The sequence below is a fragment of the Lagenorhynchus albirostris genome, chromosome 16, assembly GCF_949774975.1.
Source record: "Lagenorhynchus albirostris chromosome 16, mLagAlb1.1, whole genome shotgun sequence".
Lineage (NCBI taxonomy): Eukaryota > Metazoa > Chordata > Mammalia > Artiodactyla > Delphinidae > Lagenorhynchus > Lagenorhynchus albirostris.
In genome coordinates this window covers 25980958-26006577 of record NC_083110.1, presented here as the reverse complement: position 1 = coordinate 26006577, position 25620 = coordinate 25980958, and the positions used below count along the sequence as shown (strand labels likewise).

General features: G+C 37.7%; 1 protein-coding gene across 9 annotated transcripts in view; it reads right to left on the bottom strand.

The window, feature by feature from the left end:
* ADK (adenosine kinase) overlaps positions 1 to 25620 on the bottom strand; it is a 484687-nt gene that overhangs the window by 433981 nt on the left and 25086 nt on the right. For 7 of the 9 annotated variants that reach the window (XM_060126259.1, XM_060126256.1, XM_060126254.1 and 4 more), the window contains one exon: positions 9332 to 9406. In XM_060126259.1, the coding sequence (XP_059982242.1) occupies positions 9332 to 9406 (75 nt within the window). Of the gene's footprint in view, positions 1 to 9331; positions 9407 to 24459; positions 24699 to 25620 lie in introns of those variants that run through there. The other 2 variants (XM_060126262.1, XM_060126255.1) reach the window with 2 other exon arrangements.

The following is a 25620-nucleotide window of genomic DNA, read 5'->3' as shown; positions in this document are numbered from 1 at the left end:
CCCTGGTGGCGCAGTGGTTGAGAGTCCGCCTGCCGATGCAGGCGACACGGGTTCGTGCCCCAGTCCGGGAGGATCCCAAATGCCGCGGAGCGGCTGGGCCCGTGAGCCACGGCCACTGAGCCTGCGCGTCCGGAGCCTGTGCTCCACAACGGGAGAGGCCACAACAGTGAGAGGCCCGCGTACCGCAAAAAAAAAAAAAAGACTGCAGCTTCCATCTAGGGAAAATTACACTACTACTCTCTCTCAAGTCACTCGCAATAGGGCAAACAGCTGCCATGTTTTTAGGACACTCTGAGATTTATGAAGTGAGGGACTGAGGCCCTCACTCCAACAGCACTTCAGAAACTGAGGCCAGCCAACAGATCAATGAGCTTGGAAGCCACAGTTGAGCCTTGAAATGATTGCCACCCTGGCCAACAGACTGACTACAACTTCATCAGAGACCCTAAGCCAGAACCACCCAGCGATGCCACACTCTCAAATTCTTGACCCTCAGAAACCGTGTGAAAGACTAAATGTTTGTTACTTTAAGCAGCCAAGTTTTGTGGTTATGTATTACATAGCAATAGATAACTTATTACATAGCAACAGATAACTTCATTAAAGCTTTAAGAAAAAAAAAACTCATAAAAGCAATTAAGGATTGTTACAAAAATATTAAATTGTATAGAATTTTGAAATAAAAGTACCCACCTTAGCCAACCCACCCTCCCATGACTGCTGGAGTTTAGAACATATCCTTCCAGACTTTTTCTTATTCCTTTGCAAATAAACAGAATAAGTTTTAATGTCTTACCCTTAAATAAGAACAGACAGCCAAAGATCACCTAATATTGGAGGAAAGGCTCCACCATGAAGGAGAAAGGCCACAATAAACAACCAGAAAAGAACAATCCACAGGGAACAAAGATAAAGCAGGAAAGAAAAGACATTCAAAAACCAAACAGAACCAACTCTAATACACTTAGACAGATAAGGGGGAAAAATGCATCCATAACACAAGAACAAAATGTTACATAATGATAATTTACTAATACCAAGGTCAAAAAAAAAATTCTAAAAGCTTGCATAGAGAAAAAACTGGTAATATAAAGAGTTCTATTAGATGCTGGAAGACAATGGCACATGCCTTCAAAATTCTCAAAGAAAACTCTATACTAACCAATTAATAAGACGTGAGGGGAAAAAAATTTTAAAGATCATCAGACATATACAAAGATTCAAAAAATTACCATATGCTTATGCACTCTTTCTCTGATGGATATGCTATACACACACACACACAGAAAACCAATAAAGAAGACATGAGATAAAGGAAGACTGCTGTTTAAAAGGAAAAGAAAAGAAAAAAAAAGACAAGTCTAGCAACACAACCAGTTCAGTTTGGAGCACAAAGATGGAGAACTGAAGAAGGGAGGTCACCAGAGGAAAAGAGGTTGATAGACTTACTGATTTTGAGGAGAACGGGTAGCGGGGAGAGTGCTTATTAGGCACATTACAGACTTAATAGAGTAGCTATTGAAAATTTGAATAAGTGTATAGAAAATAGTGCAAATGAACACAAGATACACTGAAAGAAAAAAAGTTTTATAAGTAATCAAAGACTACAATTCTGTTCACAATGATTACTGATCTGGTTTTTAAATTTTTATTTATTTTATTAATTATTTTTTTATTGGCGTAGAGTTGATTTACAATGTTGTGTCATTTTCCGCTGTACAGCAAAGTGAGTCAGTTATACATATATATATATATATATCTCCACTCTTTTTCAGATTCTATTACAATATAGGTCATTACAGAGTACTGAGTAGAGTTCCCTGTGCTATACAGTAGGTTCTTACTAGTTATCTATTTTATATATAGTAGTGTATATATGTCAATCCCAATCTCCCAATTTATCCCTCCCCCCATCCCTTTCCCCCTTGGTAACCGTAGTTTGCTTTCTACATCTGTGACTCAATTTCTGTTTTGTAAATAGGTTCATTTGTACCATTTTTTATATTTGTTTTAATGTAATATAAGAAAATGGGGAAGATGAAGAAGAGGAAATGGTGTGAGTGAAAGAGAGCTAAATCCTTAGGTATCATAACAGAGACTATATATAATATCGAAATAGCTAGAGAGATAGACCTCAGAAAGCCCTAAGCTTAGGACGGCTAGGTGGATGGGTATTTATGAGACATTAACCGCCAATTCACTTATTCTCCCAGTAAGCATTCAGGAATGCAGAGGCTTTCTGACAAGTAACTAGAACCTGGTTAACAAGGACAAAAGTAATCAGAGACCCTCCAACAATTAAAAAAAAAAATCAAGAGAGTGTATAAATGCTGAGAGAATTGCAAAAGCAAAGTTCTCAGAAGGTCAGAGGGAATCCTCTCCACCATCACCCAGTAACAAGATTTGGTCATCTATTCTCCCAGTGACTTGAAGACCAAGTGTGCCCCTCCACACAGTGCTATTGTATCCTCTATTCTGGAATCCTTCCTAATGGAATCATGTTCTTGTATCCTTTCCTAACATTAAAGGAACTTTTGTCCTTTGCCTCTCCAATCAATCACCCTTATGAAAAATCACACAAATACTAGCATATTATTTAGAAATAGGCAGATACCAGGAAAAAACAGCTAATAGAATTTAAAATCTTCTGGAAAAACAGCACTTATGCAGAATGGGGTAAAAGCAAGGGGAAAGATGGAAGATGCAGCAAAGAACTGATTTTTTCCTTAAAAACCTTCAGTACTAGCTTACTTTTTAACTAGTACTAGTTTTACAATAATTATTTTTTTAACTGAAAAGGCCAAGTACTTTTTTAAAAAAAATCAGAATCACAAAAACAGATACTTTATAAGAATTTTAACAGTTAATTCATTTTTATAGTGTAAGATACTAATAAGTATATATTTAATTCATTTGTTATAGTACCTAGCAAATTATTCCTGGATAATTTATTTTTACACCATGCAAATATAAAACACTCATCTAAACATGGTCTAAAACATAAGTTAAACACAGTCTGTTGAAATGATGAGGAACACTTTCAAGTGTATTTTGGAAGAAATGGTCAGGAATATAAGAAAGAGAATGCTCTACTTTTTATGATTAGAGTTCAAAAATGTGCCTTTTATCTCCAAGTACTGATTTCAAAAGTCAGTTTTACTGATTAAAACCCTCCTAAAATAAAAAAAATAAGACTTCAGCTGGCCATTTGGGATCAGCTGCTAGTGAAACAAAGAAGCTATTTGAGTTCCCAATAGTGTCAGCACACAGCTGCCACATCATAATCACTCTGATCATATTTGCATGAACCTTTAAAAGCATAGTGTACAGTGAAAAAAAAGCTAATTTCCTAAGACTACACAGAGTATTATCCCATAAACACAAACATATACAATATCTCTCTGGGTTATACATAGATGTCCGGGGCATGTTCATCAAAACAGTTTAACACTGGTTACACGTCATAAAATTTCAAGATTTTTTACTTCCTCTTTGTACTTTTATATGCTATTAGAATTTTTTTAAAACAGTGACAATCAATTAGTTGATTTCCTGGGCAAAACATCTCACACTAAGCAAACAAAGGAGTTCTAACTTTAAACGCATAAATTCATGTCAATTGATTCTATTTTGTTCTATTTATAAAGTTTTCCTGACATGTAACTGACATACATCTTAAATATTTAAAGTATACAATTTGGTAAGTTTTGATACATGTATATGCTCATGAAATCATTATACAATCAAGGTAATGAACACACTCCTAAAAGCTCGGTCCTGTCTCTCTGTAATCTCTCCTTCCTGCCTTGTAATCTCTCCTTCCTGCCCTCCACCACACCCTGGCATATGCACAGGAAACCAATGATCTGCTTTCTGTCACTATAAATTGAATTCCCTATAATCTCAATATAAATGGAATGATACAGTATGTATTCTTTTTTGTCAGGCTTCTTTCAATGAACACAATTATTCTGAGTTTCATCCAAACAATACTCTATTCCTTTTTTATTTCTGACTAGAATTCTAATGTATGGGTAAACAATCTGTTTAATGATTCACCTGTTGATAGACATTTAGATAACTTTCAGGTTCTAGCTATTAAAAACAAAAATCACCATAACATTAGTGAACACATCTTTGTACGGACACATGTTTTCACTTCTCTTGGGTAAATATCTAAGAATGAAATGGTTGGATCAAATAGACGTGTGTTTAACTTTTTAAACTGAAATTCAGTGCAGCACTTTAACTCCCCATGAGAAGAAAGCTGTAGTTCCTCCATTATCTAGCCAACATTTGGTATGCTTTGTTTTAAAATTTTAGCCATTCTAACAAATGTGTGGTAGTACTTCACTGTATCTTTAATTTACATTTCCCTAATAATGAAAGAGACTGAGTACCTTTCCATGTGGTTATTTGCCATCCATATATCTTTGGTGAATGTTAAAATGCCTTGCCCATTTTTTTATTGGGTTGTTTCTTTTCTGATTGAGTTTTGAGAGTTCATTATGTATTCTGACTGGTAGTCCTTTATCAGACATACGCTTTGCAAAGATTTTCTCCAAACCTGTGGTTTGTCCTTTAATTCTTATAACAGTGTCTTTCCAATAGTAAAAATTTTCATTTTGAAAAGGTCCAGCTTATCAATTTTTCTTTTATAGAACATACTTCTGGTGTTCTACATTTAAGAAATTCTGGTTTAAACCACAGTCACAAAGATTTTCTCCTATATTATCATCTAGAAGTGTTATACTTTTAGGCTTGACGTTTAGTTCTATCAGTTAATTCTGTATATGGTACAAAATACAGATCTAAATTCATTTTTATGCATGTTGATAACCAATTGTTCAAGCACTATTTGTTGAAAAGACAATCCTTTCTCCACTGAACTGCCTTGCACCTTTGTCAAAAATCAGTCATCCAGGGACTTGCCTAGTGGCACAGTGGTTAAGAATCCGCCTGCCAAAGCGGGACACGGGTTTGAGCCCTGGTCCAGGAAGATCCCACATGCCACTGAGCAACTAAGCCCTTGCGCCACAACTAATGAGCCTGCGCTCTAGAGCCTGCAAGCCACAACTACTGAAGCCCGTGCTCCGTAACAAGAAGCCACGGCAATAAGAAGCCCATGCACCGCAACGAAGAGTAGCCCCCGTTCGCTGTGACTAGAGAAAGCCCGTGTGCAGCAACGAAGACACAACCTAGCCAAAAATTAATTAATTACAAAAAAATCAGTCGTCCATTTCTGCGTGGGTCTATTTCTGGACTTTCTATTCTATGCCATCAAACTTTACACTGATATCACTGTTTTGATTACTGTAGCTTTATAATAATTCTAGAAATCAGGTAGTAGCTTTTTTTGTAGATTCCATCAGTTATTCTACATAAATGATCATGCCTTTTGGAAATAAAAACAGTTTATTCCTTCCTTTGCAACCTGGATGTCTTTTACTTCTTCCTGCCTGATTGTCCTGAACAGAATCTTCAGGACCACTGTATACATTTTGAAGTGGTGAGAGTGGACATCCTTGAATTGTTTCTGATCTGAGGGGAAAGCATGCAGACTTTCACCATTAGGAATTATGTTATTAGTAGGCTTTTCCCTAACCCAAATTTTATGAGGTTAAAGGAGTTCCCTTCTATTCTAAGAACGCTATAAGAAACTTTATCAGGAATAGATAGTAGTTTTGGCAAATGGTTTTTCTATCTATTGAGATGACAATGTGATTTTTCTTTCTTTAGTTTGTTAATAGAGTTAAGTGCTCTAATTACATTCCAAACGTTACACCTACTCTACATTCTTAGTATACTATTTAATTCTGAAAAAAGGGATAAATACAGTGATACTAGTATTAAGTATGTTTAAGTGAGTTTCAATCTTCACTACCACTTTGTATTCAAAGTTGGTAAGACAATTATAGATAGCTAACAGAATGAAAACATATCAATCTTTATTAAAATAAAAAATATAGTTAAACAGAAGTTAGAAAGTAGAAAGTTAAAAGTTAGACTAGAAGTTAGAGTCAGGAGTTAAAGTAGAAGGTTAACAGAACTTAAAAGGAGCGAAGTAGCAGACGGAAGAATAGAGGCACTTCTAATTCTATATAATGAGAAGTCTAAGGATTCTATTGAAAGTTGATACAAGAAAATATTTTAATGTGTGTATATTATATCATTTAAAAGTACAAGGCAATCAGAAGTAAAACCATTAACATAATTGTATGCAGGAGTGTTTCTGATTAGCAAAGTATATTTTAAAAATTTGTATCTGAATTTCTTAGGATAAGACACATTCTCCAGTTTGTCCTTGGCGCCTCAACCTATTTCCTATTATATTACAATAGGGCAAATTTACACATTTATAAATTCTTGCCTGATCCTTTGACACTCGAATTTATACAGATGAAGAGTTATAAAGATAATCTCCAAGACATTAAAAAACAGAATTTGTTAAAAATGGTTATCCCCCCAAATCAGTTGTATTTCTATGTATTAGCAATGAACAATCCAAAAATGAAATTAAGAAAACAATTCCATTTACAGTAGCATCAAAAATAATGAAATACTTAGGATTAAATTTAACCAAGGAAATGCGAGACTTCTAAACTTAAAACTACTAAACACTGTTGAAACAACTTAAAGAAAGACATCTCCTGTTCATGAATCGGAAGACTTAATATTGTTAAAACGGCAATGCTTCTAAAACTGATCTACAGATTCAGTGCAATCCCATTCCAAATTCCAACTGCCTTTTTTACAGTAATGGACAAGTTGATCCTAAAAGTAACAAGGAATTGCAAGGGACACTGAATAGCCAAAACAACCTTGAAAGACAACAACAAAGTTGGAGGGCTCACACTTCCTGACTTCAAAACTTACTACAAACCTACAGTAATCAAATCAGTGTGGTACTGGAATAAGGACAAGCATACAGACTTATGGAATAGAACCGAGAAGCCAGAAATTAACCCAAACACCTATGGTCAACGGATTTTTAAGAGGGCCAAGACCACTCAATGGGGAAAAGAAAACTCTCTTCAACAAATGGTGCAGGGACAACTAGATTTCCACATGCAAAAAAAATGAAGTGAACCCTTAACACACAACTGATACAAAAATTAACTCAAAATGGATCAAAGCTCTAAATTTAAGAGCTAAAACTAAAACTCCTAGAAGAAAACATAGGCATAAATCATTGTGACCTTAGATTTAGCAATAGATTTTCAGATATGACAGCAAAAGCACAGCAACAAAAGAAAAAATAAACTGGACTTCATCAAAATTTAAAACTTACACATTAAAGGATACTCTCAAGAAAGTCAAAATAACCCACAGAATAGGAGAAAGTGTTTGCAAATCATAAACCTATTAAGGGTCTAGTATTAAGAATATATAGGGTTTCCCTGGTGGCGCAGTGGTTGAGAATCTGCCTGCCAATGCAGGGGACATGGGTTCATGCCCCGGTCCGGGAAGATCCCACATGCTACGGAGCGGCTGGGCCCGTGAGCCATGGCCGCTAAGCCTGTGCATCCGGAGCCTGTGCTCTGCAGCAGGAGAGGCCACAACAGTGAGAGGCCTGCGTACCGGAAAAAAAAAAAAAAAAAAAAAGAATATATAAAGAATTCTTACAACCACAACAAAAAACAAATTAAAAAATGGGTGAAGAACTTCAATACACATTTTTCCAAAGATATACAAATGGCCAATAAGCACATGAAAAGATGCTCAGCATCATTAATAATTAGAAAAATGTAAATCAAAACCACAATATTACTTTACACCCACTAGGATGGCTATAATTTTATTTTTTCTCCTTTTTTTTTTTCTGGCCATGCCACGCAGCATGTGGAATCTTAGTTCCCCAACCAGGGATCGAACCCATGACCCCTGCAATGAAAGCACAGAGTCTTAACCACTGGACCACCAGGGAAGTCCCAGGATGGCTATAATTTTAAAAAGGGAAAAAAGACCACGTTTTGGTAAGGATATGCTTCTTTAAAAAGCTAAACACAGAACTACCATCTGACTTAGCAATTCCACTCCAATACATATACCCAAAAGAAATGAAAATATATACCCATGCAAAAACTTGTACATGAACGTTCACAGCATCCTTCTTCATAATAGCTAAAAACCGAAACAATCCAAGTGCCCATCAACCGATGGCTCCACCAACTGATGAATGCATAAACCAACTGTGGTATATACAAACAATGGAATATTATTCTGCCTTAAAAGGAATGAAGTACTGATACATGCTACAACATGGATTAGAGAGGGCAGGAAGAATATGTAGGACACCATGTATCCATTCAAACATCCATCCACCATTCAAACACCATGTATCTCCACTATTGCCCCCTAATAATAAGTTTTGATGACACATGGAAGAGCACTGAAAAACATCATGTTAAGTAAAATAAGCCAGACACAAAAGGCCACATATTGTATGTCTCCACTTATATGAAATAAAATATCCAGAACAGGCAAATCCATGGAGACAGAAAACACACTGGTAGCTCCCAGGAGATTGGGGAGAGGTGGGGAGGGCAGGTGGGAATACTGAAATGACCACTTAAATGGCTATGTGTTTCTTTTGGGGGTGATGAAATGTCCTGGAGTTAGATAGTGGTGACGGTTGTACAACACTGCAAATGTCCTAGCAGTCATTGAATCATACACTCTAAAATAGTTAAAATTATGATTTAATTTTAAGTAAATTTTACCTCAATAATATTTTTTTAAAAGTGGTTGTCCCTGGGCATAGAACTTGGGGTGTTCAAGGGGAAGGGGATCTTAATTTCTCATTATTAAATATTTTTTAGTACTTTTTTTTCCTTGCACCAAATCATCACAGACAGATAAATAAACAAAATGATTTCTCAGCTAAATTAACATCAAAAGTTATTATTAGGGGGAAACAGTGGAGATTCACGGTGTCTGAATTAAGTCCTACATATTCTTCTTGCCCTCTCTAATCCTATTCCTTCTCCCATATGTTATGGTACCACTATAGATTTAGTTCACTGACAGTAATTTTAAAATGTGGAAATTAAATCATTAGGTTATTCACATACTTCTTCCTTGCAAAGAATAAAAAAATAAATTTCAAGTGAAAGTAGCAACAGGAATGAACAAATGTACCTAAGTTTTCCCAGGGAAAACTGCAGTCAATTACTCAATAAATAATAATGGTGCACTTGCTATTATCAGATTTAAATTTCCTGAATTTTCCTCCAATTGAAGATGTTAAACAGTAAATTCAATTCTAAAATTTTCAGTTTTTCTTCAGATGTAAGTTTCACATAGTACATATGAAGAGCTTAATACTTACTTATCAAGGAAATCCTTATCCACCACAGCAGTGATGTCAAGAAGAGGATTTCCCATTCCAAAGAGAATATTTTCACTAAAAAAAACCACAAAATACAAGTTAGAAATACTTCTGAAAGTAAGGTGATGTGTAAAATGCACAAATATAAAAATAAATATCTTCACTTTACCTTGGAAATAAACTTAACATACTAGTTTATTAAACCTCTGATTTGCCTATTACATGTAGGACGACATTTTAGAGGAAGCACAAAGCCATTTAGAAAAGAGAATGACTTTTAAATTGGATGAAATAAAACATAACAAAAGAAGAAACCAGATCATGTGATTTTTTTCCCACAATATTTAACAGCTAATGACTAAAGCTAATTAAATTCAATTTTTTTAAGGTCTATCACAATAAAGTTTTATACTCAACAAACATGATAGATATTTAACTCTCTAGATAGTAAAATACTGATCTAATCAAAGTTTATTAGGGAGCATACAGCAAGTCCTGGAGGAATCCAGGCAACAGCCTTACCCTTCAAAAACTGAATGACTGGGGTGGGACCTTCACAATGGGTATCATAGATAGTGTAATTTTCAATTACATTTAACAGACTTTGAGGGAGTCTGTTTTCCATAACTGATTACAATACGGCTCAAAACTGAGGGAAAGATAGAATTCCACCACAACTGATACCAACTGACAGCAAGAAATGGACCAGAGGCCATAGCTGGGTCAGCCTCAATGAGAGCCATTCTTCTAGTTTACGCAATAAAATTTGCCTCTGTGCAATTTCCCATTGGTATCTAGTTTGCTCAAGCTCTCTTCCAGTTGCCTCCATACCAGTTACCCTCCTCACCATTTGGAGGTTATCAGTAATATCAATAGTACTGATACCCAAACGTTTCTTTAGGAGAACGAGGTATAGCCTACAATTATAGTGTAAAATGATTTAGAAGACTGAATTACAGTCTCTTATTAAAATCACAGATTGGGCAACTATGGCTGAATATGCAATTAGGAGAAATTTGTCCCTTTTTCTATTTAAAGAAAAATGATGGGGGAGGCATAAAAGACAAGGCATTTATTTATTCACACGGGCATCTGTAATCAAAATAAAAGTCTAATATAAAAAGAAAATAAGTGCTTAGAAAATGAAGGATCAACAGGCAGATACAGTAAAACGTGACCATCATTTCATTAGGGACTTCTCTGCCTGATTTCTGTATTATTAGTCAAACAATAAAAACTCTTAGAACTTGTTTATTTTTCTTTAAAAAAGCACAGGGGAGCTGCTTGGTTGTTTCTTTTTATTCACGCTTTTTAAGTGTTCAGTTCAATATATACAGTAATGTAACCACCACCAAAATCAAAATATGAAACATTTCCATCATCACAAAAAAATATCCTCCTGTCCCCATGTCAGTCTCTCCACCCCCAACTGGTCCCCTCTAGGTTTTTTTGTTTTTTTGTTTTTTGTTTTTTTTTGCGGTACGTGGGCCTCTCACTGTTGTGGCCTCTCCCGTTGCGGAGCACAGGCTCCAGATGTGCAGGCCCAGCAGCCATGGCTCACGGGCCTAGCCGCTCCGCGGCATGTAGGATCCTCCAGACCAGGGCACGAACCCGTGTCCCCTGCATCGGCAGGCGGACTCTCAACGACTGCGCCACCAGGGAAGCCCCCCTCTTGGTTTTAAGGAATGTAACTGTGATACTTCTTTTTAAGAAGTCAGTCCTTTGCACATCTCCTGCATTCTCAAAATAGTTCATAACACTCTATTTGAAAATTTATTAAAAATAATATTACCAAATTAATTCAACCTCTCTGGGCCTATGGTTTCTACAAAGAATTATGGGGGAAAATGAGCACACTGAATCACAATAACCATGTTTAAACTCATTCCTAAACTTATTTGTCCAACAAAACCTTTGCTTATGGAGAAGAATATGTAAAATGTGATTCAGAGCTCCGCGTGTAAAGGACAAAAGAGGAAGAACTTATACACTGACTACTGTTCCTCACTGCAAGAAGTACACAGCATGTGTACTTGATGAGAGATGCTGTCAAGTTGGAATTGTCCGGAGCCTGTGTGGAACCTGTTGCAGCAACAGTGGCTAAGGTAAGAGGTGGGGACAATAAAATTTAAAACAGCAGATAAAAGGTGTCTTCAAACAGTAAGTTAAGTAAAAACTATACAATTATTTCCAAAAGCAAATAAGTTTAAACTACTCACGTCGTTTTCCTCTCCATCAGTGTACGTAAATGAGAAACTATTATATGATTTCATTCTAGTATGACAAATTAACTTTGTTAAAAACACTAATTCTTCAAAATGGCTAGTTTCCTAAATACAAACTAGTGTCCACGCCAGTAAATACTGTATCACCCTTCTTAAACAATGAAGATACTATTTAAGCAAGCATTTACTTTGAACTTGTCCTATTAGATGTGAACAAGATGGGGGCTGGTCTATGGCCAAAAACTATGACTAACCCATACCAGGATTATTGTTTTGTTCCAAATGTTAGCAATGTCTTTTTCCTGGAATGGATGCTAGGATGAAAGATTCTGAATGACTTTTTCTTTCTTTCTTTTTTTTTTTTTGGTCAGTAATTTTGAAGTGTCTCATAATTCAGGCTCCATCCAACATAAACCTATACTATAATTATTATTTTGTTAGACAACCTACAAATACTACACACTGACGTAGATATTACGTAAAAGATCCTGAGAAAACTTTGTCTTGTTTATTGATATATTGATATTGATTAGCCCTCTGGTCAGCAAAAATATTTACTTACATCTGGTGCCAGAATAAACACTATTGATGAGTGTCCTTAACTGTTACAGCAATCATCCCCTTTTTAAATTCAGAAAACTCAACTTTATATGTGATTCCTCTCTCTCCATCAATAAGCACCATTCTTAGTAGTAACTGCATCTTCCTGGTTTGTTCCAACAGTTCATCTACCAGGAACCCCACAACACCCGACTGGCGCTGCCTTTAACTAGGTCCTCTACAGACCTTGCCTAAATTCCTACACTGCTGCTATTTTTTTAGCCACAATAAATCCTGTACAATATCACCGAATTATATTATTTAAACAAATAATGATATTTTTCCACTTAAAAGTTATTCCCCTTACAACTATGTAGAGGATAAAATACAAAACATAAAGGACATTGAGTCTAGCTGGAACCTACAATATTTCATCAAATCTGAGATGCCATGAATCATAAGATTCCAACTTCCCATGGAGATTGCAAGGCATAAATGCATCTGAGAGATGTTAAAATGTGAAGAAATGTGCATTATTACAATCACTGAAATACAGTGCCTCTCTAACTTTATCTCTCACCATTCTAACACATACAATCCATTTTCCAATCATAATACCTCACTGTGCCCTGAAAAAGACTGACTGTAAGGTCCTTCCCCTATACTTCTGTGCCTAGCAAACGCCCATTCACCTTTTTAAAATTTCTCGTATGCCAGCTCTCTTAGAAAATCTTTTCTGCCCAACTCGTACCTAAGGATTCCCATGTAAAAGTGTACAGGCTGTCCCCTGGACAACTCCAAAGGGTGCAGTTCACAATGTGAATGATAGCTCCTATAAACTAAGGCACTGCTGCCCACCTCCTAGTTTTACTCATTCCTCCTCCCTAGATTCTGTTAAGTTCCTTGATGAACTTTTAATCAATTTTAAGGGTTGCTTTGTACTTTATCTCAATCAATTTATCTCAACATAAAAGGTAAAGTTGTTTGTTTGTTTTTTTAACCTTAATTACATTTGTATTCTCAATAGCTGGCATATGATAATCACAAGGGCCTTGAGGGATTTTTCGATTCCAGGTTCTAACTTCTATCAACAGACTGCTGCTTATCTCAGGCTCCCATAGATCAGGACTGGGTCTAGAGTAAGGTTAAATTTTAAAGGTACTTATTACGTCAAAGGTCAAATAATAGAACACTAATTCAAAATAGGTTGTAATAGAGTTCCCTGATGGCCTAGTGGCAAGGATTCCAGGCCTTCACTGCCGTGGCCCGGCTTCAATCCCTAGTCAGGGAACTGAGATCCCACAAGCTGCACAGCATGGCCAAAAAGAAAGCAACAACAACAACAACAACAAAATAGGTTGTGGTAAGTTAAAAATGAATATTGCACTTCCTAATGCAATCACCAAATGACAACACAACAAGGTATAGCTAAAAAACCCAATAGACAACATAAAATGAAAAATTAAAATATAGTCAATTTAGAAAAAAAAAGCAGGAAAGACATAATAACACATAGGATAAATGGAAAACAAAAGATGGTATACTTAAACCCAACCATATTAGTAGTCACACTAAATGTAAATGGATAAACACTGCAATTGAAAAATAAAGACTGTCACACTGGATTAAAAAAAAACGCCACTTACTATAGATACACTTTAAATATAAAGACAGAGAGAATTTAAAAACAAAAAGCTTGGATAAAAAGACATACCATGCAAATACTAATCATAAAAAACCTACAGTGGCTATATTAATATCAAACAAGGCAGACATCACCAGATATAAAATGATTTCATAAAAATAAGCAGGTCAGGGCTTCCCTGGTAGCGCAGTGGTTGAGAGTCGGCCTGCCGATGCTGGGGACACGGGTTCTTGCCCCGGTCTGGGAAGATCCCACATGCCACGGAGTGGCTGGGCCCGTGAGCCATGGCTGCTGAGCCTGCGCGTCCAGAGCCTGTGCTCCACAGCGGGAGAGGCCACAACAGTGAGAGGCAAAAAAAAAAAAAAAAAAAGCAGGTCAATTCACCAAGAAACAAAATAAATGCCTTCAAAATACTTTTAAAAAAAAACCTGAGAGAAACACAAGAAATAGACAAATTCACAGTCTTAGTTAATCGTAACACCCCTCTTTTAGTAGTTAGTAAAACAGACAACACAAAAATAAGTTAGGGAATCACACTACTGGATACTTATCCTAGAGAAATGAAAACTTAAGTTTACACAGAAATGTGTACACAAATGTTCATAACAGCTTTACTGGTAATAGTAAACAATTGGAAACAACCCAAATGTCCTTCAATAGGTAACTAGGTAAAGAAACTGTGGTACACCCATACAATGGACTAATATTCAGCATTAAAAAGGAATGAACTATGATACAACTTGGATGGATCTCAAAGGCACTATAGTGAGTGAAAATAAAAGCCTTATCTATGTGTTACCTACTGTAAAATTCTATTTATATACCACTCTCAAAATGACAAAATTACATTGACTGAGAACGGATCAAGAGTTGCCAACTGTTAAGGCTGGGGGGGAGGGTGTGACCATATAGGGATAACACAAAGGAGTTTCTTTGTGGTGACAGAATAGTTTAATACCCTAATTGTGTTAATCTGGAATCTGGACATGATAAAATTTCGAGGAACTACACACCACCACCATGTCAATAAAAGGCAGTGTATGCAAAGACTGGTGACATTCTAATAACATCTATAGTCAACTTAATAGTACTATACCAACATCAATTTCCTGGTTTTGCTAAGATACTGTGGTTTTATAAGTTTTATCATTGGGGGAAGTTGGGTGAAGAGTGCATAGGAACTCTCTGTACTCTTTTTGCAACTTCTTGCGAGTCTTTCAAAATCAAAAAAAAAAAAAAAAAACCTTGTAAAGTATTTTAAAAGAAAGAAAAAGTAAGAATATTTTTAAATGTTTAAGAAACAATTAGGGTGATAACATCAGGAATGGCAGAATAAAGGCCTCCAAAAATCCTCTCTTCCATAAAAGCAACAAGAACACTAGCAAAAAAAGTCAAAATCAACACTTTCAGAACTCCACATATTAACCAAAGGCTTGCAACACCTGAGGAGCATTTATTCAAGGGGAAAAAAAGGCTGAATCTCAGTAAAAACAGCAAGCTTTGTGGCATTTTAACTTGCCCTATTCCCATCCCCCCTAACCAGCTCCAAGGCAGCCTTAAAAGCAACAGCCCCAAAACACAGTGGAAACCAGGGGCCTACCAGCCACTGGATGAGCTGGAACAGAACTGGAGCTCTTTCAAAGCCCCATTTTCAAAAAAGTGCTATTATTTGAGCTTACTGGCAGTTACCCGAAAAACTCCTACTCCAAGATTTCTCATTATTTGACCTGACTCAGAGTTTCCCCAGTACTAACAGCCTTTTCCCCCGGGGCATTTGTCAAAAACAATTGGCTGCAATTGTTTAACACCCCAGCCATCTGAAGCAGTTGGGACAAACAAGCAGCTAACCAAAAAAACTTAAAAGGAAAAGTGGGGCATGAGATATCCATAAGGGGTTTTGAAAAGTTCTGAATATTCCTGAGAATCTAGGAGACCATGTATTATACATGTGCCCTGGCCTGTGGGCATGCTCAAGAAAGACCTGAAAAGGTACTAAGCAATCATCTCTGAGCATGAGGCTCTGCACAAGCAGGAAATAGAGGCTATGGCACATTGTAAGCCCGGCTGGGCACTGAAGGTATGCCTAATCAAGCACATACAGCCTCTCGGCAGATACTGCCAGACAAAAACAAGTATTGGCAAGAACGCAGAAAAATTGGAATCCACATTGCTGGTGGAGACATAAAATGATGCTGCCAGCTTGACAAAAAAGTTTGGCAATTCTTCAAAAAAATAAACATAAAGTTACCATATGACCCAGCAATTCCACTCCTAAGTATATACTCAGGAGAAATTAAAACATGTGACAGGGCTTCCCTGGTGGCACAGTGGTTGAGAGTCCGCCTGCCAATGCAGAGTACACGGATTCGTGCCCCGGTCCGGGAAGATGCCGCGGAGCGGCTGGGCCCGTGAGCCATGGCCGCTGAGCCTGCGCATCCAGAGCCTGTGCTCCGCAACGGGAGAGGCCACAACAGTGAGAGGCCCGCGTACCGCAAAAAAAAAAAAAACGTGACATCACAAAAACTTGGACATGAATGTTTATAGCAGCATTATTCATAACAGCCAAAAAGTGGAAATAAAAATATCCATCAACTGATGGATAAACAGAATGTGGTCTATACATACAATGGAATATTATTCAGCCATAACAAGGAATGAAATACTGATACATGTAACAACATAGATGAACTTTGAAAACATTGTACTCAGTGAAGGAAGCCAGGCACAAAAGCCCAAATATATGATTCCACTTATGAAATGTCCAGAATATGGCAAATTCAAAGAGACAATGTAGATTAGTGGTTACCAGGGGATGGGCAGGGGAAATGGAGAGTAACTACTAACAGGTATGAGGCTTCATTTGGGGATGATGGAAAAGTTCTGAAATTAGATAGTAGTGATGGAGGTAAAACCCTGTGAATATCCTAAAAACCACTGAGCTGTACAGTTTTAAATGGTACATTTTATGGCATGTGAATTATATCACAATTTAATAATTAATAATAATTAGTTAATAATTAAGTAAATAAAACAATGAAACTAATTGGTATTTATAGAACAATACACCCAACAACTGCAATATTCATTTACTGAATAAACGATGTGTAAAACAACTACACTGAAAGCCTCAAAATATTGCTGAGTGAAATTAAAGACTTTAAAAACACATGTAGGGCTTCCCTGGTGGCGCAATGGTTAAGAATCCACCTGCCAACACAGGGAGCATAGGTTCAAGCCCTGGTCCAGGAAGATCCCACATGCCACAAAGCAGCTAAGCCCGTGCACCACAACTACTTAGTTAAAAAAGTACTGAGAGGGGAACATTTTATATATGAAATGCACATGTTAGAAAACAAGAAAGGTTTAAAATCAATGGTCTAAACTTCTAACTCAAAACAAAATGGAAAAAGAGTAAATTAAATCCCAAAGAGAAGAAAATAAAAATATGACAGCAAAAATAAACCAAATAGATTAAATAAATGAATGAATGAATGAAATAGAAAACTATTACCAAAATAGAAGTTCAACAAAACCCAAATCTGGGCTTTTGAAAAGATTAATACATTTGATAAACCCCTAACAAGACTGATCCCAAAAAGTTAAAAAAAAAAAAAAAGGCATGGGAGGAGTACTAATACCAGGAATGAAAAAGGGGACATAAAACAGTTCCTACAGGCAGTAATAGTATACTATGAACATCTTTTTAACAATCCAACAATTCTGAATAAATTTCTTTAAAAATGCAGCTTACCAAAACTGACACAGGAAAAAATGTTAAATCTGAATACTCATTTATCATTTCTTTAATAAGAAATCAAAATTTGTAATTTAAAACCTTTCACCCCTTCATCCAAAAAATATTCCAGGCCCAGTTGGCTTCACTGCTAAATTCTATCAAAAATTTAAAGAAACAGCACCAAGCTTACAAAGCTACAATAATTAAGAAAGTGTGGTATTGGTGTAACAATATACAAATAGGTCAACAGATGAGAACAGTGAGTCCAGGAAAAGTCCTACATCTATCTAATCTATTGACTGAAAATCCTTTTGAGGAAACCCTTACACCATAGCAAAAAATCAGCTTAAGATGGATCTTAGACCTAAATGTGAAGGTTGAAACTACAAGGCTTCCAGAAGAAAACATAAGAAGGAAAGATTTCTAAGAACCCAAAAGGTAATAAACAAAATAAATCAATGAATTCAATTTCAAATTTTAAAACTTCTGCTCCCAAAAGACACTGTTACGAAAATGAAAAGACATGTCTTTTTTGCTTATTTGCTACATAGGAAGGTATGTATGTTTGTTTGTAATATCTAACAAATAACTTATATCTGAAGTATCGAAAGAATTACAAATCAGCAACAAAAAGACAACTTATATTTACAAATATGGGTAAGACCTGAACTGGCAGTTCTAAAGAAAAGATAAGCAAATGGTCTATAATCACATTATTAGCAATCAATGAACTAAAACTACAATGAAATGTAACTACACATCCATCAGAATGGCTAAAATCAAAAATGCCAAACACTGTCAAGAAAGTGGATTAACTGGAACTCTTATAACACTGAATGTTTAAAGTATTTTGTTTTCTATTTTAGAAAACAGTTTGGTGGTTTCTGAAGTTAAACATACATCTACCCTAGAACACAGCAATTCCACACCTGGGCATTTACCCACGTCCACACGAATGTTCATGGCAGCTTCATTTACAATAATCAAACCCTGAAAACAAGCCAAAGTCCATCAACAGAATTGTTGCTATATCCATATAATGGAATCTTACTCAGCAGTGAAAAGGAACAAACTATTAACACACACATCAAAATGGATGAATATCAACATTGTTACTGAACAACAGTAATCAGATAAAATAATCAGACACAAATAGTACTTACCGTATGATTCCATTTATATGAAGTTATAGAATATACAAAACTAATCTCTACTAATAGAAGCCAGAAAATGGTTGCCTGGATGGTGCAGGGAATGAGACTGACTGAAAAGAGGCAGAAGGGACTTCCCTGGTGGTCCAGTGGGTAAGACTCCGGGTTCCCAATGCAGGGGGCCCGGGTTCAATCCCTGGTCAGGGAACTAGATCCCACATGCATGCTGGCAACTAAGAGTTCGCATGTAGCAACTAAGAAGTCGGCATGCTGCAACTAAGAAGCCCACATGCAGCAACTAAGACCGGGTGCAGCCAAAATAAATAAATACATATTTTTAAAAAAAGAAGAGACAGGAAAGAACTTTCTAGGAGATGAACATGTCTTGTAAGTTGGTCTGGGTGGTGTTTTACACAAATACTTTTTTTTCCCCCAAAATACAGTGAACTTAGGATCTGTGATTTTACTATATATGAATTATACTGTTGGTATTTTTTTTTTAAGTAAACAAACTAGGAAAATATTTGTGTCCCTTAGGCTATGTAAGGCCAGTCCTTCCATTTAAGCCTGTGCATACTGGCATGCCTTCTTGCAAACTCAAGGAAATAATCTCTTCCCTCTGTCCAGCATCATCTGTTTTTTCACTTTCTACTGGATCATTCTTTTCAGCATACAAATATGCTGAAACTCCTGCCCCTCCCTCCCAGAAAACCTCAAAGACACATATATGTCCAACTATTATTTCCCTGCTCCCCATTACAGTAAGAACACTTCTAAAAGATTGTGCTATTAAATAGCAAGGTTCCCTAAACAAGATAAAATCATTAATTTAAAATTCAACTTTCAGGAGCACATGTGAGACATACTAATGACTAACACATAGCAATTTGCAGCTTATAAAGCATTTTTATGTATGTTATTGCCTTTAAATCCTCACAATAACTCTGTAGTGTAGGTATTGCTATTATCTGTTTAAGAGAAACAAAAGATTCAGCAAAGTTCTATAACCTGCCAAAGGTCAGACAACAAATAAATGATACCTAACTTCAAATCATGTGCTTTCTTGTTCAATATACTACTCTGAGACAGTAAGAACTCTAAACACAATAAAAATGTCCGACCAATGAAAAATATCCAAATCTAGCCAAAATAAGCTAATATTCCATCATCTTATGGTCGTATTTCAAGTAACATTTCAACAACCAAAATCTACTACAACAAAATTATTATAGTGTGTAAGTAGGTGACTAGATAATTTATTAACCAAATGGGATACTTTTGAGAATAAAGGAAGAGCTATTAATAATTATGCCAGGATAAAAGGCATGATCCAGGACTGTCTTGGACAAACTGGGACATATGGTCATCCTATTTATAAGCCAGCTATGCTATGTGAAAATAAGAATTCAGACTTACGTTTTATTACAGTATTTTTTTAAATAACGTTTTAAAACCGAGTAGGTACGAAGAGGTAAATAGGCGTGATTGTTAACCAATGTTACAGGACAGGGTTAACATTTAAACAGTCTAGACATTTTGGTTCCATTTCATCTTTGACAGTTCTGCTTAATATAGCAATACTGTGGCTGGAAAGATTTGGAATTAGAAAACCTTGTATGTTTTTTCAAACAAAGATGACCTATTATAAATAAGTATTAACAGCTGACATTGCAATCCTCCAAAGGAAGGATTCCTGCTTTAGTTCTTCAAAATATTTCATAAATGAAACAATTTCATTTTTCATTTTATTTTAAAAATTCATTAGCCTCACTAAGAAGTCTCATGGCATAAAAAAGTTTGTACAGTAATATGAAATTTATAATTCTTAAGACACAAGTCCTGAAAATGAGTTTGAAAATTCTGTTTAAAGGCTCTAAAGAAACCAAATCAACAAAACAAGGCAGTTTCAGTCTTAGCCAGAATTTAGTCTCGATATGAATGTTCTCCATCTGAGTGGCTTGGCAGATCCTACTGGATGTACCTCAAAGTTTTGAGTGTTAGGAGAAAAATACCCTAGGACCCCACCCACAGCCCACATAAATTTCCCAATGTAGGCTTAACCCACAGAAGTGGTTACAGAATTATCATGTAGGGCAGTCATGTCAAGTCCCAGAATAGTCTTAAACCAAACCTGACCTGTCTGGGAAAGCCAAAGAATTGGGTTCCTCAGCTCTACAGCGAACACTCTCCCTGTCTCCCTACCTCATTTTCCCAGTCTTCCCTGGCACAAACTCAAGCTGTAAGCAATGCCCAAAACCAGATGAGACATTCATGTCAGGAAGGCAATATTCATAGGAGTATTTTGAAATACTGTTGGCTCAGTGAAAAGTGCATAATGTAGGAGTTAGGAGACCTAAATTCTCTCTTAAGCTCTATCATTGCCAAACTAGGATATATCACTTCACTTTGGGCCTCAAGGTCCAGTATAGAGAAAGAAAAAGAGTAAAATGGTGACTTCCCTGGTGGTGCAGCGGTTAAGAATCCACCTGCTAATGCAAGGGACAAGGGTTCGATCCCTGGTCGGGGAAGATCCCACACGCCGCCGAGCAACTAAGCCCGTGCACCACAACTACTGAGCCTGTGCTCTAGAGCCCGCGAGCCACAACTACTGAGCCCGCGTGCCCCAACTACTGAAGCCCACGTACATAGAGCCCGTGTTCTGCAACAAGAGAAGCTACTGCACCACAACAATGAATAGTCCCCGCTCGCCACAACTAGAGAAAAGCCCACGCACAGCAACTAAGAGCCAACGCAGCCAAAAATAAATAAAATTTAAAAAAAAAAATTAAGAGGAAAAAAAAAGAGTAAAATGCTCTCTAAGATTCTCTTCTAGTCCTGACATTCTACATTTTCCTATGTCTCCTGAATTTTAACTCAAGGGTCAACTTTCCTGTTGGGGCAATTAAAAATGTTTTATCATTTCTCACATGAAGACAAGCTGGAATCTGATATACGTAATCTGATAATCGGTTTTACAGGCTGTAAACTCTTCATTAGTAATGGTGTAGTAGAGTAGAATACAAATAATAGTAAAAGTCAAAGAGACAGTCGAATTCTCCAGCCAAACTTATTCAAAGATTAAAAATTTTTTTTTAATTCTTTTGATTTAAATCATATTTAGGAATTCCTAATAGCTGAATGCTACACCGGAAAGGGCACTGAACTAGGTATCTAGAGAGCTGGGTTCTACTTCAAGATATGCAACTACTTGTGTGAACCTTAACAAATCATAGTATCTCTTGGCTTCAGTTTCTTCAACTGTAAAATGAGGGAATTAGGTCAGTTCACTTCCTGTTTAAAAAATCTAAGATTTAAACATTTATTTTCAGACGACACCATTCTCTAAGGGGACCAAATTGCTTTCAACAAGAAGAGAATACTCCATTTATAAAACATCTTAAAATATAAGAACACTTTCATATCTAACCAGCAACGCTGTGGAATACATATTTGTATCACCATCACTGAGTATTTCATTAAACAAATGTCCAGAGAAGGAAAAAAGAGAAAAAGAAGATCAGTAACTCAGAAAAATACCCTCAATTAGAACCTAGGTGTGTTGACCACTGGCCCTCACTGGTTTCCAATCCTATTGATGTATTCTGTGGTAGTCATTGCGAGGAGTCACATATTACTATATTTAGCAGCAATTATTTTAAGTGTGGTATAAAAAACAACAATGGACACGAAGTCAGATTTTGATAGCTTGGTGACCTTGATCATTCTCCTCACCAGTATTAAAAGCAAGTAAGCAGTACCCATCCTTTCGGCTACCGTTAAACTGGGTACAAAATGGGTATATGCCTAACATCATAAACGTGAAAACTAAAGGTATGACAAAACTGCATTAAATGCAGTCCTCACTGGGAACCAGCTGGTATCTGTAGGATTACCAAACCATTTTAAAACTGTCACCACATATATAGAGTTGCTTCAACTTCAGTAGTCTCCCTGCCTACTCCTAAACCTAAGTTATTAAGTTCCTTGGAGGACTACAGGAAAGCAAGAGAGTTACTATAGCTGTCTCTCAGAATACTCTAAAATTTTTGTTCACAGAAGCAGCTTTTTTCAGGAAATTTAAGTAGTATGTTGTTTTTATAAAGGTATCATGCAGAGCACTGTATAATGGATATCTGGATTCAGTTCCTAACTCTGCCACTAACTGATTTTGCACAAGGCACTCAAGTCTTCTTGGTCTCAGTTTCCTCAGGTATAAATGTGGTAGCTGGGTTTAGATAATATCTAAAAATCTTTTTTTGAGTCATGTCACTATAGTTGAAGTCTATGTAAAATGTAGACTAACATCTGAAGAAACAAGGATAAATGTAACTATTAGTAGTTATCTATCCTTCCACAAGTCAAATAAGGCTGGTATTAACCTTTAAATTTTAATACAACCACCATTCTACCCCTACCTTAAAAAATACATCCTACTGTCACTGGCCGAGCGGCAGAAGCTTTATATTTGGGTTTTTCTCCACTGAAGAGTAGCCAGGAATATGACGATGGATTAATATCCAGTCCACATAAGAAGTGTCCCTTAACATAGACAGTATTTGACCCACACTCCTAATTAGTAGCCGGCTACAATGATGGGAGTTGGGAGTGGGGAGAGGGAGCAGTGACTAGGTTTAACAGCATAATCCTAATTCATCGTAAAATACTGTTAGCATTAAAATATAGACTTATATGTCCCAATACAATTTATTGTGAAATCTTTCCATGTTGATCTCCACATTTCAGTACCCCAATTCCTCCTTCTGCATAATGAGGTAAATACTCTTTGTGTTAATATAGAATTACGCAATTTAACAGAAACTGCATCCCAGTTCAGCACAGTTACGTCTTACTTTAACTTCCCTGAGGGTCAGGTTCTCGAGTCATTTCTTAAACACTGTGTAGTCAAATTCACCACTGAGAAACCATTAAATCACCACGATTTAGGCTGCTGGAAGCTCATAAACCAAAATTTAACTAATTTTATTCTCTTCACATTTGTGCTGGGGCCTCCCTTTCTCTGGGACAATGAAGGCCAAGGTCTACTTTAAAAGAGGCAGTTCAGAACACTGAGTAAATAAGGCAATTTACCTCTTTTTATAAATAGTTTCATCAGCATAAGGTAAACATTCAGTCAGTGCTACCCGCAGACATTGGACAGGGCCATTATCCTGTCGCCATTACCAAAAAAGAACCTTCCAAACTCTGGAAGAGCAATTGAAGGAAGCCTCTCTTTTATTGCTCTCATTGTATACCTACCACCTCATGAAACCCACATTGCGTGTGACTCAGATAAAAGTAGGTAAACAGATGGTACCTGGGGAACCAGAGTACTAATTCCAGTCATTAGCAAACATTTTTGGGACACACAATTTCACAACTTGGGGGCAATCTACCTGCATCAAACGGCCAACTTTGCAGGTCTGCACTGGGCCACCAACGAAGTTGTCAGAGGGCATGACACGCGGGCATGGACACGCCCTGTGCACGTCACACTTCCCCAGGCCTCGGGCTATCCCGGGGGAGGGAAAATAGCTACATTTTCACGAGAAACCCACTACGCTCACCTGCAAGCTTCAAACCCTGTAATCTGGGTAAGGGTCACCTCAGCGGTGCGGCTGCTCGCAGGGCTCCGCCATGTGCCTCAGCCCCCAAAACTTCTGAGGAAGGCAGAAATGACCAACTGAAAAGTGCAGAGAGAGCCTCCAACATGAGGGGGACCGGTGGCATTGGGAGGCTCCACAACACCCAAGACAAGGGGCGACAGTTCTCCGGCAGCCAGGAGGCTAATGCCCAGCAAGCGCGCAGTTTAAGCTGCCGCTCTGTCTCATTACCTGATGGCCGTCATGGCTTCACCTTCTTGCCCCACGCAACAGCGTTCGCGTCCGATGCTCTGCGTCCGCACGGGCGGCAGCAGCAGGTACCACAGCCACTGCTCCTGGGCTCAGGCACTCAGCGACGGGGAGCGCGTCCTCACATACCCGGCGCGCGGGCGGCCCCCGCTGAGCCGGCCGCACGCGCTGATTGGCCGAGCCCGGAAGGGGCGGGCGCTCCGCCCCGGGCCCGCGGCCCGAGACTAGCCCAGGCCGCCTCGGGCAACTGCAAGCCGCCCGCGCGTCTCGTGCCGGCGCGCGGGCTAGCGGGCTGGCTAGCGGGCGCGGTGGCCATCTTGAGTCCTGGTAACAGAGTTCCCCCCCACACACTCCTGGCTTACGGGGCACGAGGATGGGTGCCCGCCTCAAAAATGGCCGCTCCGAAAGGCAACCGGCTTATCAGTCACATGGCCCTGTCTACCTCGGCCAGCCCAGGTCGCCTTAACAGGACTTGGGACAGGGACGGAGTCAGGGCAGTCTTTGGGGATGGGGTTTAACAGCCTGAAAAACCATCTGCAGAAAAGCAGCAGCCGCCTGGGAAACCTCAGTCCGGGTAGAATCGATCGCGTGGCAACAGCAGCACATGTCGTAATTCGAACTCGCAGCCTTTAAGAGTCAAATGCTGAGTCTTGTGGTCCCCAAACGTTTTTGAACTTCAGAAACACTTAAAACAAGTTATTTAATACAGAAGTGTCCATGGTCTCACTATAAACCTGTGAATCAGAACCTAGAAAGGTGAGGCCCATACATTGGTATTTTTAGCAAGTTCCCGGGTGATCCAGGTACACGTGTAAAGTTTTAAAACCTCTGGGCCAAACTAGCCCACTCAGACTATCCTACTTGACATACTAATTGTCAGACTTCCTCACTTTTCTGAAAAGTACGAAGCGCTCTGAAGTAAGCATCTAATGCCATAGGGAAAAAATTGGAAGAACCCTAACTCTTGGAGCTAGCCTTACAATTTAGTGGGGGTTAAAGGATTTAAGAAACTGATTCTGAACCACTAATAAAAGGTAAAAGGCTTTCCTTGTGCAGCGGTTAAGAATCCGCCTGCCAATGCAAGGGACACGGTTCGATGTGTCAAGACCCAACACAGCCAAACATACATAAATAAATAAAAAG